At 38.1% G+C, this 18,041-nt stretch overlaps 3 protein-coding genes across 4 annotated transcripts in view; 2 read left to right on the top strand and 1 right to left on the bottom strand.

Moving 5' to 3' along the window:
• The window catches only part of msra (methionine sulfoxide reductase A), a 29,772-nt gene extending 28,726 nt beyond the window's left edge, over window positions 1–1,046 (top strand). For both annotated transcript variants that reach the window (XM_026341402.1, XM_026341403.1), the window contains exon 6: window positions 238–1,046. In XM_026341402.1, the coding sequence (XP_026197187.1) occupies window positions 238–408 (171 nt within the window). In that variant the 3' untranslated portion in view covers window positions 409–1,046. The remainder of the gene's footprint in view (window positions 1–237) is intronic.
• A 7,882-nt stretch (window positions 1,047–8,928) lies between these two features.
• Window positions 8,929–13,932, top strand: si:ch211-140l13.3. Its single transcript, XM_026341620.1, has 9 exons — window positions 8,929–9,355; window positions 9,550–9,717; window positions 10,053–10,161; window positions 10,505–10,628; window positions 11,257–11,427; window positions 12,162–12,296; window positions 12,479–12,563; window positions 12,895–13,015; window positions 13,367–13,932. The coding sequence occupies exons 1-9, from the start codon at window positions 8,953–8,955 to the stop codon at window positions 13,554–13,556; spliced, it is 1,506 nt and encodes a 501-aa protein (XP_026197405.1). The 5' UTR covers window positions 8,929–8,952; the 3' UTR covers window positions 13,557–13,932.
• A 172-nt stretch (window positions 13,933–14,104) lies between these two features.
• ttll2 (tubulin tyrosine ligase-like family, member 2) lies at window positions 14,105–17,367 on the bottom strand. Its single transcript, XM_026341842.1, has 4 exons — window positions 17,291–17,367; window positions 16,331–16,565; window positions 14,828–16,194; window positions 14,105–14,438 (listed from the first exon to the last, which is right to left on the bottom strand). The coding sequence occupies exons 2-4, from the start codon at window positions 16,550–16,552 to the stop codon at window positions 14,105–14,107; spliced, it is 1,923 nt and encodes a 640-aa protein (XP_026197627.1). The 5' UTR covers window positions 16,553–16,565; window positions 17,291–17,367.
• Window positions 17,368–18,041: the final 674 nt, after the last annotated feature.

Raw genomic sequence — 18,041 nt, 5'->3', positions numbered from 1 at the left:
AGTTGGTTTAATGCAGCAAACAACAAGTGCAGAATAAGATCCGCTACTGAAACAAAATCAGGAGATTTGCATTTGTTACCATTTAGAATTGAAAGTCAATAGAAGCAGAATTTTTTATGTTTTAATAATGTGGTGATCAAATAGTGTCTTATTGTTTTGTTTCTACTACAACAGCTCCATTTTAAACCAGTTTAAATCCTTGTTATTATAAATGTTGTGTCCTCTTATTATTTTCAGATGCTAACAGAGGAAGGTTTTGGTCCCATCACCACAGAAATAGCTGAAGCTAAACCGTTCTACTACGCTGAAGACTACCATCAACAGTACCTGAGTAAAAACCCTGATGGATACTGTGGCTTGAGAGGAACAGGAGTTTCTTGTCCGATAGTAATCAAGAAAAAGGCCTAAACTTCCACTGATCTCCAGCCGGTCCAGTAGGGATGATGTGATGAAGTGATTTTTAAGTCTTACGTTAATCATAAATCTTATCTATGCATCAGATTTTGTATCTTTATGCAGTAAATGCACATTTCATATCAATCTCTCTGCTACAGATGTAGAATTTATAATCATTTTCTATCTATATTAAGACTCTTACCAACAAAACTAACAACCTATTTCCTTTTTCTCCATCTCCCTGGAGAGAATAAAATTCTTCCAAAGGAGAATTTATCTTTCAGTAAACAGATTTACTGTCACTATATGTAAAGTAAAAGCTGAGTGAATGAATGACAGCCTTTTCCAGAACCTGAAATGTTTGAGCTCATGAAACACTCCGCTCCTTGCTAACAGTCAACCAGTGCCTGTTAGTGGGTGCACATTTGTGGTTAACTCCCACAGTCAACGCACAAAAAACTATATTGAAGAAGGCATCCTTTAGTTCCGACAGTGTGTTATTGTCCAAATTTCACTTTCATTCTTACAATAATCTTGAAATTTCTTTCTTTCTTTTAAAAATAGTTTGCAGTGGCTTCTACAGATGAAAACATGTTTTACTTGCTCAGATTGCTTCACGAAAGATGGAATAAAGCTTGAAATCAGACGTCTACTGTGTGTTTTCTGTTTGCTAACTCATACATGCTGTTTAAACAGGACACTGTGTATACAAAACACACTGATTTGAAATTAAATGAAGAAATAGTGAAGTAAATGACTTACATATACTGTGTGTAAGACTTCTGATGCAGGATAATTGTCAATTGTTTAATTAAATTTATGCAATATGCAGCGGTTACTCTGGATTCTACAATAAAGAATAGTCGTCTTGTTATTTTCTCTCACTGAATTTGCAGTAGACTGGTTGAACCGGAGGATTTATGATTAAAAATGTATTCACATGTTTGTGTGTTTTGTAGTGTCTGCGTGTGTGTGTGTTGTGTTTCAGGGCAGGATTTTGGATGACCTCCTTCCTCTGATCTTTGCCTGAAGCAATGTTCCAGTCCATGACTCATCTGTCATCGCTGTTAATCTGCATGCATGTGTGTTTGTACAGTATATGTGTGTTTTGATGGTACAGCATGCAAACACACACACACCAGCAGGAGGAGAGAGTGTTTGTTGCCAGGCCCTCCAAAGCTTGGCATCACCATCACAGAGTGGAAAAGGGAAGAGAAGGAAGAGATCAGTCTCTTTGGAAATGGCAGAGTGCCACCTTGGAGCTCTGCTGCGTTGGATCACCTCCCTGGTGCAGGCTGCAGAACCACGGCTCAACCAGAAAGCAAATCTGACCACTATTTTTGGGATGTAGATGGAGCTGAGATTTTAACGTGCATTTAATTCTCGCTTGTCTCACAATTTTGATTGCAAAGTGCTACAACATACTTTAGGTAGTGTTTGAAAAATGATCAAATCTCAATAACTCAAATGCACCCTACAGTATATTCAACATTTCATACAATGATGACACCGTCTGGATCTATATCAACGTGATAACACAGCATTTTGGGATGTATTTGTAGTTCTATTCAGAGAAATTAGTTCTTTAAACACAAACATCTTAAACTGGTTTAATCACTCATATTAAAGCATAAGACATTTCTTGGACATTTATTTTGTAATTGGTTATTTTAAATCTTTGTAAGAAATTGCTTTTATTTTTACTTAATTTCAATATTTAGATAATTATCTGCACTATGTGAAGAATGATAATGGGTCTGGGATATGATGTGTATTTGTTGAGATTAATTTAATAGATGGTTTAATACAAATACTTAACATACTATATAACAGTGATTGAATGACAACTGAAGGTCACGGCATCCCTGGGTCATCTCGACATGTATAACAATACAGAAGAAATTCACAGTGCTGTTTCAGGAAAGCCTGCTGTATTGATATTCTAATGGAAGAACTGAGCCTTTTTTTTGATGAGATATTACCAACATCCAATAAAACAACAATATTTAGACCCGGTGTGTTCTGATCCAGGGAGATCTCTGGCCAAACTATTCAAGTTTCAACAATATTGTATATTTTTGAGAATTTAACAAACCTCACACCATTACCCTGCTTCATTTTTACAGTCACATCATTTTTGCAATTTGCCTGCACTTACCACCACATGTAGAGGTGTCCTTAAAGCTGTCCCTGGTTGGAGAATATGATTATGCTGCCATCTTGTGTTGTATGAATGAGCTAATAGCTCAAACCCACTGAAATATATAATATATATTTTATGTCAAACTAATGCTGTAATAAAATATGTTTTTTATTTATCAGTCAGTCAGTGATTTCCTCTAATGGTCATTCAATGAATCTAAATATAAGTGCATCGTGCTCCGTAAAATACACTGAGGCTGCAAATACATTTGGAAAATCATTCAAATTCGAACTGCTCCTAAAATCTAACAACTAATTTCAAAATGTTTTAACTTAAACTATTTTATTGTTCCAGGAAACACAGAAACATTTTACCACCAAAACATTTATCTGCATTTTACTTTGGTCATGGAGGTGGGGGGAAATACACCTATAAATGTAACTAATAGCCAGAATTATTTCCGCATACTGATCAAACACATAGTATTTTGATTATTAATTTTATTATGATCTAGACAGAGAGAGAAAGATCTAAAGCTTAAAAACGATGTTTAAATGTAAAACTCGTTATTAACACTTTATTTTGAAGGGTCTTGGCGGAAGTGTGTTGTTTTCATGACACCTATAAAAAACGTTACACCTGTCACGGTGAAAAGTAGTTAACTGTTTGAAACGTTTTCAGCGTTTCTTTGAGATATTAACTTTCATGATAATAAAAGTTAAACTTTAGCTTTATGGGGAACGTCTTTGTTTTTAGTGTTATTTAGTTTGTTAATTGAGACGCTGAACACGTGTTGGTGTTATGACTCCAGTTGCTGTAGCAACAGTAAACTTCCTCCAACTGTAAAATCATCTCAGCTTGAACCAGGACCACAGGTAACTACAACAATACTACTTAATGCTTAATAAAATGCCTCTTTAGGTAATAACTTTTAACTTAACTAGCTTTAAGTTTGTCTGCTATCCATTTGAAGCTGGTAGTTAAATATTTAGCAAACATTAGTTAGCTAAGGTTCTTTTGAATAGGTTCATATTTAGCTGGGTAAAGACAGTTCAACCAAAGTAGCATGGTGACATGTAACATTAATTATTCTAGTTATTATTATTGTTGTAAACACTTAAAATAGCGGTTCACTGTTATGTTGGGCCAATTTAAAAATTAAAATTAAGGGTAAGATTAACTAAACTCTTTTGATTAGCTAGCTAGTTAAGGCTGGTTAGTTAGTGTAGTTAAGGCTAGTGTGGTTTGTTTACCTTGTTTATAAAGGTAAAGCTACCTCTCATGTAAAGAGAAAAAAAACATAGCTAATTCATTTATCATTAGTTAATGTTAGCCAAAAGGTAGCTCACTTTAGAAAATAACAATTATCTGTTGCTTTAAAGAGATTTAGCTAGGAGAAATGTAAAGGTACGTATATATCTACATCAACAGCATCAAGAACCTGAACTAGCTAGCTAAGCCCTCATGCATTAAAGTGTCACTCACAGTGTTTTATTTACTTTATTATACACTATATTTTTCAAATGTAATGCGTGGCATTAACAATTACTGTTAGCTAAAGATGTCAGCAAACTTTAGAGCAGTTGGTTCAAGCTTCCAGCTGCTCATAAAACTAATAAAACAATCTTTGCTGTGTAAAAGACCTGGTAATCTTATTGTTTTTAGTTAACAAATTCTATGACAGATCTAGCAATATTAATATGTCATGCATTAACAACAGACTCAAGACAAAAGAAGTTGTCTGCACACAAGCAGACTTGCAATGATGTCTGCTGACATACCCATGGAGAAAACATGCCACAGTCCATGCAAAGATCCACATCAGTCAGTCCCCTCTCCTGCTTCTACCTTATTCACATCTGGAATCAATGGGTTGGAGCACCGGGGAAATAGACTGGGCCTGCAAGCTTTTCAAGGTCAACTAGTGGTGGACAAGTGTCAAGCGTATGACTCCTCTCTTCTGAGCCCTGATGATGATGTCTTCATTAAACAATCCCAGCCGACGGCTGGCAACATGGATGCTGATGCCTCGCAGGCCATAAATCAAATTATGCAACAAGTATGTTATTATATTTCCTGTATTTCCAAATGATTAGTCATTAAAGGAAAAATCTATAACAGAGCGTCTTTGTAGTGTAAAAAACATATTCATGATGTACCTTGCTCTTTTGCTGTTCTGTCATCTTGCCACAAGAGAGCAGTAGAACATTAGATCACAAGAGAACAGTACATGCTCATCAGGGTCTTAAACTGCCTAACAGTCTTGCTTGAACTTGATCTGTTCTCTTGTATTGATCCATAAATTGTTGATGCTACAATTTGCATGTTTGTTTGCAGGCTTCCAATCATCCTTATGTTGTTCAGCAAATCCACAAAGTTCTACAGGAGCAGAGTAGACTGATGGCTCTTTTAGGAACAGGTCAGTGTTGAGCAGCTCTTACATCCAAACTGGAGTGGTTTTATTTTACAACCTATTTCCAACAAGTCAAACCTTAACAGTCTAGAGCAGAGTCAGTTTGGGACACTTATAATGATTATAGAAAGGTTTGATTGAAATCCCTAAAGGACTTTTTTGTCCTTCTGCAGAATTTGTCAAGTTGCAAACTCCACTCAAATTACGGCAATGAGTAAAGTTCCTTAAATCTGTTTTTAATCTGAGTAGAAGCAAAAACACTGACGTGCACATGCAGACATGCAGACATGCAGAGTTTTGTGACTCACTGTTAACAGTAGCTTTCCATCTGGTGGCAATGTATAGCTGAGAAAAGACAGCACTTATCTTTTACAGGCTCTCAAGGCCATGCAAGTGCAGCTGTATTAACAATGTCACCTATTCAGTCAACATGTCAGACATTATTTAGCCTTGATCATCAGCATCATAAAAATATATACAGTAAGAAAGAGGGGGGAGGTGTGGTATTTTTCATTTTTCAACCTTCAAATATTAGCATCGTGCTGCCCAACATTTGCAGAAAATAAGTCTAATCTGCTGCAGTAGCTGAAAACACCTTGTCTGGTGGACCAGTGGTTATGCTATCTGCGTGAATGAGAAACTACGGTGAACACATTTCCTGCAGTCACTTGGAGATACTAATAGTAGCTTGAGAGGAACAAATTCATTCTCCACTACTGGCAAGAAAATGATTTTAGCTGGGGAAGTTGCTGTTTGCGCTCTAGGTCTGATTCCAGTGTCAGAATTTGACAGTGTCTCCTGAATAAATATAGAACCGAAGGTGGATATGTAAGCATTTTTAAACCAGAAGCAGTATACCAGTAGGTCTGGCAGGCAGTCAGTGTTAGACAAATTCTTGAGGCTGTCAAAGATCTGAATCACCAGCCTGACAATCAGTAGCACCGCCTTGGCTATAGTGCAAGGCAGGAAGCAGACAGAGACAAAAGCATCACACACAGCTTTCCTCAGTTTTGTCTTTTCCCCGACTGTTTTCTTCCACAATCGGTTTTCTGTAAATTCAACAGAACTTGTAGTTTTTTATATGATGTGAATTGAAATTGCTAATGTTCTACATATTTGCTATTTTAAAGTAACATTCCATACAAACAGGATGTTAAAAATGTTCCTTTCCTTTTCTGCTAACTCGACAGAGCACAGGAATTATTCTGACAGGTTGTGTTACAACATGGGTATCTTTATTATTTTTATTTTACCTTTTTAAAAGCACAGGAAAATGTGTCATTAAACATTTCTCACACTAGCCTTCAAAATCAAACATTTGCCTCTTGATATTCCCTGTCTTTATCTCTCTCTCGAAGGTCAGATGTTTCCTTCGTGTGTACCCTTGTTTTGGATTGACTTGCTGCCTGTGCTGACAGTAATCAACTCTGAGAAGGTAGATAATTATCAATGGTACAGTCCTGCGTTTGTGCATTGTTTTTGGCACCACACAAAGGTAGTGTCACATTACCAAGATACAGATGTGTTGTTTTTTTTTTTTTTTATCTGAATCTTGTGACTCTTGTATCTTGCGAATTATTATTTTTAAAGTTTGATTGGCACAAGACATTTATTGGCTGCTTCACTTGTGATAACAGTAAACTAAACTGCCTCTTTACATTTTCTTATCGAATCCTTACTGCAGTTCTCAGACGTTTTCTCTCTTTCTCGTCCTCGTCTTTCTTCTTCTTCATCCCCATAGCGCTCAGTGTCATCTTCTCCATCACATCATCAGGATCACCTTGTCTCCACATACACCAGCCAGGGTAAGAACCAGCTACTGCTTCCCAAAACCATGTCAACATTACATTTCATTGTTAACATTAGGTTTCATATTAAGACATAGAAATCAGGTGTGTGTCAGTCAGTAAGCTAATGGTATATGGTAAATGGTAAAAAGGGATTGGCTAAACTTAGATGCTGTGTAAACTAACATGAGTAAACAGCAGTGCATACATTAATATGAAGTACTGTTTATACTGTGCTACATTCGTCAACAGGGTTATGCACTTTCAATTATTGACAATAAATAAGAGTATTAAAGCCCACAAAAAAGAGACTACTACTTGTAAAAAAGCTTATAAATACAATTTAGAGATATAGTTTCAGGACCCAATGTTAATACCAGACACTACTGAAATAAAAAGAAATGTATTATCAGAGTCTACAACTGAAGGACACAGGGGCCAGGCTGGGAAAGCAGAGAACTAAAAATATGTAGGAAGACAAAGTAACAAAGACAAAGAGTTAACCTAATTACTGTCACAGGGACTGACCACACTATACACAGAAACGAAGACCAGGATCCAGTGAGTCCCCCTGAAGTGGGGAAAATCCTGCCTGACAACAGGTACTGAGACAGCTGAACTACAACTCTGAAGGTTCTTGGAGTATTACAGTACTTGTAAACCTGTTTAGACTGCACATTTGACAGTGACAGAACATTTAGTGACACCTTCTTGTTAGATTAAGTCTTCTGTTTGTGACATTTGCAGTTTGCAGGTATCTTTTTTTAAGATGCCTACATTGGTATTATTTAGCTTTGGCTTACTTTTAAAATATAATGTAATTACTCTTCTTTTTTCTGTCAGGGCACCGGTGCTAATAGACATTCAAAAGACCTTCAAGGAATCTATAGAGGAGCCTGTGAAAGTGCATGAAACCTCCGAGCCAGAACAGCTGCAGGTATAATATAAAGCAGTATTATAGTTACATTTAGTATTTCACTGTGGTATAGCATCCTGTAGCATCTTATAGGACACCAGAAGAATACACACAGCCTCTGGCCGTTAAGTACATATTAAAGAAAACGAAAGAAAAATCAAATCTTTGAACTTCAAACATTTGTGTGATAATGTGATAGATTCTGATTCACCAGTTCTAGACTTTTAGACTTTGAGAAACACTACCCTTTGTCTTGAATTAATTTGTCATGTCATGTGTTCTTTAGAAAAACTCAATAGAGAGACAGTACTTCTTGCAGCAGAATGAGGACATTTTAAAGATGACCAGTGACCAACAGGAGCTCCAAAGGAGAGCTTCCCTCAACCAGCAGCAGCCCAACAGGAACTTGAGCACTGACGTCCAGAGCTCCTCCTCTGCTCCATTTACAGTCTTTAAAGATGAAAGGATGCCACTTGAAACCTTTAAGACTGAGCAGAGCCAGAAATTTAGGACTACACAAGACGTTTGCTTTGGTTTATACAATCCTCAGATACACCAGCACAGTCCTAGTAAGACCCAAACGGAGATCCAGTCTCAGGCTGAGGAGTTTTCCCAGGCCCAAAGACAAGAACTAATTTCCTCCACTCCTCTCCAGTCCCAACATGATACTCTGCTTTTGTCACAAACTAAAAAAATATATATCAGTGATATTCCAAAAACAGAACAGGAAGGTAAAGTTAACCCGTTTCTAGAAACTAAATACAGAGCCAATGAGAGATACCATTTGGAAGAAAATGAGGACAGGTATAACTCAGGGATAACGGGAGACAGAGAATACAGAATTAGACCACCACCTGCAGTTTCTAGTGGTAAGTGTATCAGATGCCAAAGGGAAGTGGAGGATTTGTGTGAGACTGTAAGAACACATATTAGTGAAGATGTTGTGAAGGATCAGATGGAACTGACAGCACCTCTCATTACAAAGTCTGTGCGCTCATTTGGTGCCACCTCAGCTGATCAAAGGCAGGACAACACACAAGTCTCAACACCAAAGCATCCCAGCACTGTGTATGAATCTAGTTTTGTGCAAGATTCCCAAATTGACCCCCCTCTGAGTGACACCAGTGTTTCCCCTCAGGCCTGGAGAAATCAGGAAGTTATTGTTAATTCTAAGCCAGTGAACAACCACATAGAGAGAGCCTCATGCTGGAACGTGGAAACTCAATCCACAGGCTGTGCTGAAACAAAAACACATTTTCATCTATGCCGCTGCAACGAGTCAGGAGCAGGAAGGAACATGAACTGTAATAGTGTCAAAGGTCTTAAACAAGCTATGACAGCAGCATGCTTTCTTTGTGCACCAAACAACACAAGTCAAACCTCAACCCCGCTGAACTCCTGTACACTTCCTATCCAGTCAATTACAAGAAGCATTAATAGTAGCAGTACCCACGATGGAGATAACCCATCATCCAAATGTCGCCAGTTTTCTAAAGTTTCATTCCCTCCTCCATGCTCCCGCCATCTGGGTTTTCATGTAAACCAAATGGAGGATGACTATACCAGAGACACTCCTAGTGAGGCTGAGAAGAGAGGGATGTTACTGGAAAAGGATCAGAGACTTGGGTCTGGACTAGGAATTCAGCAAACATCTTCTTTGTCCAGCTTAGAGACAGACGATGGAGCTCGTAATTCTAATGGTAATATTAATACATACAGTATTTCAAAAAAGTTGTTATGGCGTTATATTATATCAGTGTCTAACATCTTTTAACCTTAACCCTTTACTATTGGACACAAGAAAACAAGTAGTTTTACTGGTGATAAAGTATTGGTAAATTGTGAACTTACTACATACATACCACAAAAATCTAGTTTATTAATTCATTTGCAGATCTGCAGCTTCAGTCTTGGTACAAGACCCAGTCCAGCAAACAACCGTTGTCAGTCACAACCTCACCTACAAATATCAGATCCATACCTCAGCAGAATCCCACTAGAGAAACATGGATCAACCATGAACCTCGTACCTCTTCAGATCACAGGTGGACATCTCACACAGGTAAGAACAAAAGTGGATAATGCTGTATGTATGTAGGCCAGCACAAGATAATGCTGGTCCAACTAAATCAAGACAACTGCAAAAAGTGAACAGCTGTGGTGGCCACTGACAAACTCTCCTTATACTTTCTGACTGATTCTTTTCATGTTTTATATTTCGCTATTGTCATTGTTAATACTGGTAGCATGAGGAATGAGGTTGCACAGATAGTCGAGTTACTATTTTTTCCATTTACTGGACTAAGAAACCCTCTTCTCTGGTCACACATACAAAACCAATATAGGTCATTTCAATAATTCTGCTTTTTTAAAAATATTCTCTATATATTTGTTCAGATGTAGGTCTAAAGATGCTGAAGATAAACTCACTGAAAGCAGAAAGGGAACACGATGCTTCTGATAAAACACAAATCACACAAACATCACAGCACTTTAACAGTAACAGGTAAACACACCTTGTATTTTATTGTATTCTAACTGCATGCAGAACAGATTTTTCTGCTATATCCACTAATCAGCAATGTACCATATCTAAGCAATAGAGCTTTGCCCAGAAAGTAGATGGGTGTCATTTTATGCCAGTTTGAGAACCTTGAGAGTGCAATAATACAAAATGATGTGCAAAGCAAACCTGTTAACTCTGTTATTGTGAGCAGTTATCATGCTAATGTTAGCATTTAGCTCAAAGCTGTGCCTTAATGCAGCTTCACAAAACAGTTCACATGGCTCTGTCTTTAATTATTTCTAATGTTTTGGAATATTTCCTAAATTACTCTTTTTATCTGCAGAAAAAATCTAAATCAAGAAGACGATGTCAATAAGAGCAGCAAAGAAGACTACTCTGACAGAGAGGAGGGTCAGAGCATAAGAAATCAACAAGGTCTGCACAAACTGGAACACAGGGAAGTCCAGGTCAGTGTATAAGATCTACTCCACTCAGTGTTATTCACCTCTGCTATGATTATTACAATTCAGTATTTCACCCAATGTAACAGCGTGGCTCTTTTAGTAAATATAGAAACATTGGAGTTATTTTGAACAACATATTAGGAAGTTAAAGGGTAGAGGTATTAAGTACGTTCATTGCTTATTTTCAGAGTAACTGTTGATAGTTATAACAGTAATAAAAAATAAAACCACAGCAACACATCTGTAAAGCCTCATAACTTTTGTTTTTGCAGCTTTTAGGCTGCAGTACGGTTATATTAGCAAAGTAAAGAGCCATCCATTGAAACACACAGTTAATAACCAAATACAAAACAAAAGACATTACATGCGCTTGAGTTTCGAATACTATAAAGTCTTAAAATAATTTAAATAAATAGATTATGAACAGGTTTCATCAGTGTGAAGAAACGTGCCATGGAAAATTACCTGTAATTATGTAACTAATGTGGATGGCTAAAAAAGTTATCTAAAGTACTGATGTTTAACACTTACACATATTTTTCTATTGTTTGTCTTCTTGTCTGGTCAGATCGGAACAGGCAGCAACACATTTATACCATTGTGGCAGTTTTGTGTATGTGTGTGTGTACAGGCCCTCAGGCAGCAGATGGAGGCCCTTCAGCAGCAGTTTAAGCAGAGAGAGAGTGAGTGGTCTGTAGTTCGATGCCAGCTGAAGGAGCTGATGAGAGAAAACTCTGAGCTAAGGGAGAAACTCACAGTTATGCCACAGACACACAGTGTGCAGCAGGACCAACAGAGAGAGGTAGAATACAATGTGCATTAGTCCATTTAATTTTGATATTTAAATAACCCTCAGTTAGTGACTGTTTGCACTGCAGCTGCACACACTATCAATAATCTGCACAGCCTCGGTGTAAATGTAGCTCTGGTTTGTCTTTTAGACTTTTAGTTTTCCAGTAATTAGAGCAAAATTTGTGAACTACTGTATATTAGGAGTTAGTTAGATTGACACAAAGCGTCAGAGAAGATAATATTACTCGTGAGGATCAGTTATAAGTATATCAAAGACCTCCAATTTAAAACTCTTACTGCTGGTTTCTATTTACATTCATGTTGGCTGTTTAAATCTTGTTGGGATCATATTATTCAAGTATATAATAGATTGTTAAGTGGTCTTTAAGCACCCTGGCAATAATTTATGAGGATGGATAAAAGATGCACTGACTGACCTCATTACATGTTTATGCAGTGCAAGTTGATATTCTCCATTCACCAGTTATTCCACTGCCCAGACTTGATTTTACTTTACTGAGCGTTATGTCAATAAAACAGCTAAAATCCAAGCTCATGTGTTGACGTAATGATCAATCAGTCCCCCAACACAGTAAATACATTTATTCTTCCACATTAATTCTTCTGTTTGATTTAGAAAATATGTCCACGACATATCTACTAAGCCAGCTTGTTTAAATTACCACAAAAGTTCCCCTCTGAATGAACCTTAAAGTCTTGATGAAAGTTTCTTTTTCTGTGCAGATGGAGCAACTTCCATCTAACGGGTGCAGCCAGGTGACTAATGGGACAAGAAAAGTAATTTCCGCAGACCAGAAGACAAGAACAGTCACATTCTTCAATGGAGACATAAAACACATTCTGCAAGATGGAAAAGTGGTGAGCTAGCTTATTAAATATATTTACAGTGTGTTTAAAGTCTAACAGTAGGGCTTTAATATCATTTAGGTCTTTTTGAGTTGATGGTTCACCTGATGAAACCTGTCAAACTCTAATATTAATAGTGAAGTCTTTATTTTTCTTACTAAGACTTACTAAGCTGAATTGATTGTATGCTACAGGTATATTACTATGCTGGTTCACAGACAACACATACCACGTATCCAAGTGGTCTCGAGGTGCTTCACTTCCCCAACAAACAGATTGGTAAGAAATACACAGATGTACCTAGATGAGGTCTAGAAAGTATATATATAGTACAGTATATATGTATTTTTATATTACTCATCAATGCAAACAGTCGGAAAGGATTTGCTCCTCAACATACAGATAATTTCTACCTAGGTTTACAGCTTCTGTCGTCTTTAAAGAGGTTTACAATAAGTTTTAGTTTATTTCAGAGATTTCTGCAACTTAAGTTTTAGCATTGAAACCACATAACATTCAAGTGTGTAAATGAACATGACAGTCTATCTACTCTTAAAACATTAGTGTATGACTGCAGCTAGCATTACTAATCTATAACATACTGCAACAGAGAAGAGACACCCTGGGGGGAAAAGAGAGATCTTGTTTCCTGACCAGACCATCAAGTATTTGGAGCCTGATGGCAGTGAGAAGACGATCTTTCCTGATGGCACCATCGTTCACCTATCACCGTAAGAAACTATTTAATTTAGCATTAGCTTCAGGGTGTCTGCAAGGTCAAAAGCCCAGTGTAACCTAGGAAGATTAGCTGTCATCAAGGTGGCAGTGAACAGGTATCCTCATAAATAAATCAGTGTTATTAGTAGTATCATGAGGTAACAGACTCTGACATAATCCTGTTTTGATATCAACCCTTTAACTTATAGTTAAGAGGTCCATCTTATTGTAAAAATCTCTGTAGGTCACAAGTAACGTCTTTGATATCGTGACACTGTTGTCAAATTGTCATTAGATATTATTATGGTGAAAAACTGACAATAAGGAGTTTGTTCCTGTGGATTGTGTGTCCTCATGTCTTCCAGGTCTGGTGAAAAGATAGTAGATTTCCCAAGTGGTCAAAAAGAAATCCACACTTCCCAGTATAAGAGGAGAGAGTATCCAGATGGGAGAGTTAAAACCATCTACCCCAACGGACGACAGGAAACCAAGTATGCATCAGGCAGAGTACACATCAGGGAGAAGAATGAAGTCACTGTCTCACAGCCTAAATGAACACGTGCTCATATGTGCAAGTGAGACAGAGAGAGCTGTGTGTTTATGGGTGTAGTGCTGGGAGCAGATATTTTTTAATAATGTTTGAAATAGGCACCACCCATCTTAATGAATTTCCTGATTAACCCAATGATGACGTATCCCTATTAGATCCAGTGCTCATGTCAACAGTTTACTGACATTGTTTATTCACTCTAAGATGATAAAAGAGTGAAAAATCAGGTCAAATACTCATTTAAAAAAATGAAATGTTTTCTATTAATATATTACTATGACTTAATTCCTCTTTCTATCTGCCCTTCACAGCATAATATCACCCAAAGTGAATCAGTATTATAATTATAATACTGTAACTCTCAGAAATAGGCGGATTCTCTGTAATCTGGTAATTCTGATGTTTCCAAATGTGTGATTAAGCAGTTGCCAATAAATAGAACTTCTGGGAATCACTCTTATGGTAAATATTTTCTAGAGAATTATTTATTTAAAACAGATGCTGAACAGACAAACTGAGGTAAAAGACGAGCAGAAAGAGAGGAGCAGTACTCTTAAGTGGTATTGAAGCATTGACTGAGCAGTGGAGGATCCCTTGGCCCCCAAAACAGTGAATCAAAGTCTTCTTCAGCTTCCGTATCCTTCTTCACCTCCTTTTCTTCTCTTCTCCGTTTTGTCTTGTCTGATTGACCTGATGCCATCTCAGCAGTCAGCTTTTGAAGTTCCTGTATGACTGTCTTAACATCCAGTTTATGCTGCGAGGCCTTCAGAGTGGCTGTATTAAATGGGAATGTTCGTATGAAGTCTCCGACTCTGAGTGGAGGAAAACCTTGTCCATTCGCTGCTGTAGCTCCCTCCAAAGGAAAACTTACTGGCCTGTGACTCCCACTGTAAATCAATTAACATTTATTTGTTATACTAGCCTATAAATGGTTGGGCCTTGGTGGATAAATTCACCTGTCATACATTTAGTATTTTGTTTTTAACAAGTCAAATATTGCTCTAGCTCATATTCTGCTGTTCTGCTGCATTTTAATACAAATGAAAAGGATGTTACTCAGCAAAATGTTGTATTCTTGACATCTAGCTAATGTGCTAAATATGTTTCCTTCATCATTAAGCATTTGCAAAGCTGTTAATTTAAGTATTTTAAAGATTACACTGTCTACCTCCACCTTTGTTTCCAAAGGCAGTCTTTACAGTATGTCAGTCTCCTACTGTACATGATATATATTTATGTAATGTTTTCACTGTAGCAGTACTGAATATACATGTACCTGTAAATGTTTGGTAGCTTCCATGACACAGCAGAACGTCTGAATCCCAGCCCGCTGTGTGGGATATCAGGTACCAAAGAGGAAACATCTGTCTCTTCCGAGAGCTCCAGCTCTGTTTCAGAGACGTCACGGTTTGTGACCTCAGATATGTGAAGACTTCTGTTAGTCGTCAGCCACGGTGGAGGAGCCGGACACGTCTGTCTCGTTACACTTGACACGTTTCTCCTTATGTCTGGGCCCAGTATCAGGTTTAGGGTCTTGTTGGTGTGGTTTTTGGTACCTGTGGTGTTACTGACTTTACCCCTAGCTGCATATATCTTGTTTAAATCAACAAGTGGAAGGTGTCTGTGGTAGTCAGTTACAAAAGCACGTCTTTGGTTAATCTTTTCAGACTGGTGAGAATTTTTTAGCAGAGGGAGTGCTTGAGTTTGTGAGGTGTAAACTTTACTTGTCTTTTTCCTAAATTTGGATTCTTTACGCTTCGAGAGCACAGGTACAGAAACATGTGCAGGTTTATCAGCATGGCAACAAGGCTGCTTGTACCTCTGCTTGTGATAAGCTCTCTCTCTTAAGCTGTCAGTTGATGAGTAGTTCATCAAATCAATCAGATCACTAATCAGCCCTTTCTTCACTGTAATGTCTGCTTGGCAGTCCAGAGTCAATGCAGGGCTGTAGTTGACCTCTAGCAGCCAGGGTTTGAACTTCCCATCGATAAGGATATCAAAGCCAAAAAGCTCCACACAGTTTGGACAGGAAGGGACAGTGGGAGCGATGGTGAGGAGGGTCAGAGTCACAATGTTGTTGATCCTCTGCCATAACTGAAGCTCATCGATGTCTTGGCTGTAGAGGAAATGTCTGAACTTGCTCATGGTCCACTTGCATCCCTGGCCTACTCTCTCTTTTTTGGTTTTGTAGTAAGGACCAGACTTATTGATGCTGGTGTTAGTCAGGTGCGAATACAGGTTATGCAGAGATGACAGGTTGTACTTCTCAGTGGCAAAACGCACCAGTCCTTCCTGATGAATGTAAACAGTCAGCGGATGAAAGCTCTTCACACACACATAGATCCTCAGGTCAAACTTGTAGCCAGAGATCAGTAAAGGGTTGCTGATGTACCTCTGCACAATAACAGAACAGTCGTAGACCAGGTCCCTAATATCCTCAAAGATGAAGATCCCTCTGCCTCTGGAGAGATCCACAGGTTTACATATCCAGTAGACCGGCGATCCTCTAGTTGGGCGGAGTTTGTTGTATTCAGCCAGGAAGCGCGTGTAGTCGTTGGGGAGGATGAAGGCTGTGGGACTGAAGTCGTAGAGCGCTGAACCCAGTGAGGCTCTCATTCTCCTCAGGTTGCGCGCTAAGAAGTCCTTCCAAAGAAGTACAGATAATTGTAAGACTCCATGTAATAGAAACTACACATGCATTAATGATTTTAGTTCCCACGAGACAACGTCAGAAACACTTTGCATTGCTTAACATACAACGTTCACGTCAGATAATCACCTTGCGTGTAATGCCAGCAGTTTTGGGATGGTGGTTGAGGCGCTGCCATGGCAGCAGTTTGAGGTATTCTGAGTTGCAAAATGTTGAGCCCCGCCAGTAGAGGTTCCAGTCTTCTTCCTCCTGCTGTCCTTCATCATATTCCTCCCATCCACGCTCCAGAAGCACCTCCCTCACCACTTCTGGACCTCTGTCATGTAGTTTGAACACCAGGGACGCAGCCATGCAGCATCATAAACTGTAAACACATCATGCCGTGTGTATATAAATTACAGTATGTCCTATAGAACAGACATGTACATCCATCAGGACAGTGTGTATTGGGAGGTGAGGCTTGTTTGAGATCAGTTTCAGTTAAAAATCATACTGTACTAAGGATGTATTAATTCTTGTATGTACAACCATGGGTATGCTGCCTCCGTATACTTTTAATGGTGATAATCTGCCAAAATCCAAACAAAAAACTGGACTCAAAATAAAAAAACAAACATTTCAGTGCCTACTTGTATCTGTAGGTGAGAAATTAGCCAATACAGTAAAGTGGCTTCAGAACATATTCCGATGTATTAACAGCAGTACATATTTACTTGTAGAGGTTTATTGACTGTCAAGCAGAATCATTTTATCAATTTAGAATTCCACATAATACTTTCTGAAGCCACCACACATAAAATAGCATCTGTGCTAAATAAATAAATATCAGTGCTAAAATGCAGTATGTTGAGCTGTATTCACTTTTACAAAGCTACAGAACAGTTTCTCCGTCTGGTCTCACAGCTCGTTGTTTGTGTGAACTGAAGCATTTACAGTGTAAATCTGAGAAGCCCAAACAAACCTGACACTTTGTCTACTCATCTGCACAGACGGAGGGATCAGACTCAATCTACATGTATGTAAAACATGCACAACTATTAAATATCCAAGCCTGGAGCTTTTAATTTCTCAAATATCAATAATACTCACTCAGGACTTTAAGCTGTTGAAAATGTGATTTGTCTCAGAATCCACGTTGACTTATCACCGGTCTTATCTTCTTTCTGCCAGGTAAGTGAAGGGTAGATGGTTGGAGTCTTTCCTTTCAGTTCACACTGCATGTAGTGTAGTGTTGACAGGCAGCCTGCTCTCTTAGCTCCTCCTACACACAAGCACACTCACACAGACATACAATATGTGTGAGGCACAAAACACACAGGAGTCGTCTACCGTACAGAACAATGGTGGTTAGATGCAGGAATGTCTTTTGTAATAGATGTGTGGTATTATGTCTAAGTATTGTGGTAATTGAATACACCGCTTAACGTTTTAGCTGCCATCACAACAAAATGAAACATGATGCTACAGATAATTAAAAATGCCAGATTCAAATTATCATTATGAATAATAGTATACAATTATGTTAGCCGAGAATATCATCTGTTTAGGTTAAAATTCACTCAGTGGCAATTTTATTTCTTACATCTTTGTGCTGAGTACTTCTAACGACTGTGACTCTTCTCTTACTATACAGTTTTTTTTCTGTAGTGGCTGTCGTTAAAACATCCTGAATACAAATGACAGGGACATCACCTAAATTTAAATGCTCTCTGTTTTTGTGTTAGGTATGTATAATAAAAAAATTATATGAGATACAATAAAATAATAGTTCAAGAGGGGCAGTCTGGTGCTTTAGAGGTCCCAGAATACTTCTTGACACCTATTCAGGTGCTTTTCAGTA

Source organism: Anabas testudineus, chromosome 24 (assembly GCF_900324465.2).
Source record: "Anabas testudineus chromosome 24, fAnaTes1.2, whole genome shotgun sequence".
Taxonomy (NCBI): domain Eukaryota; kingdom Metazoa; phylum Chordata; class Actinopteri; order Anabantiformes; family Anabantidae; genus Anabas; species Anabas testudineus.
This window is presented reverse-complemented; position numbering and strand designations above follow the sequence as displayed.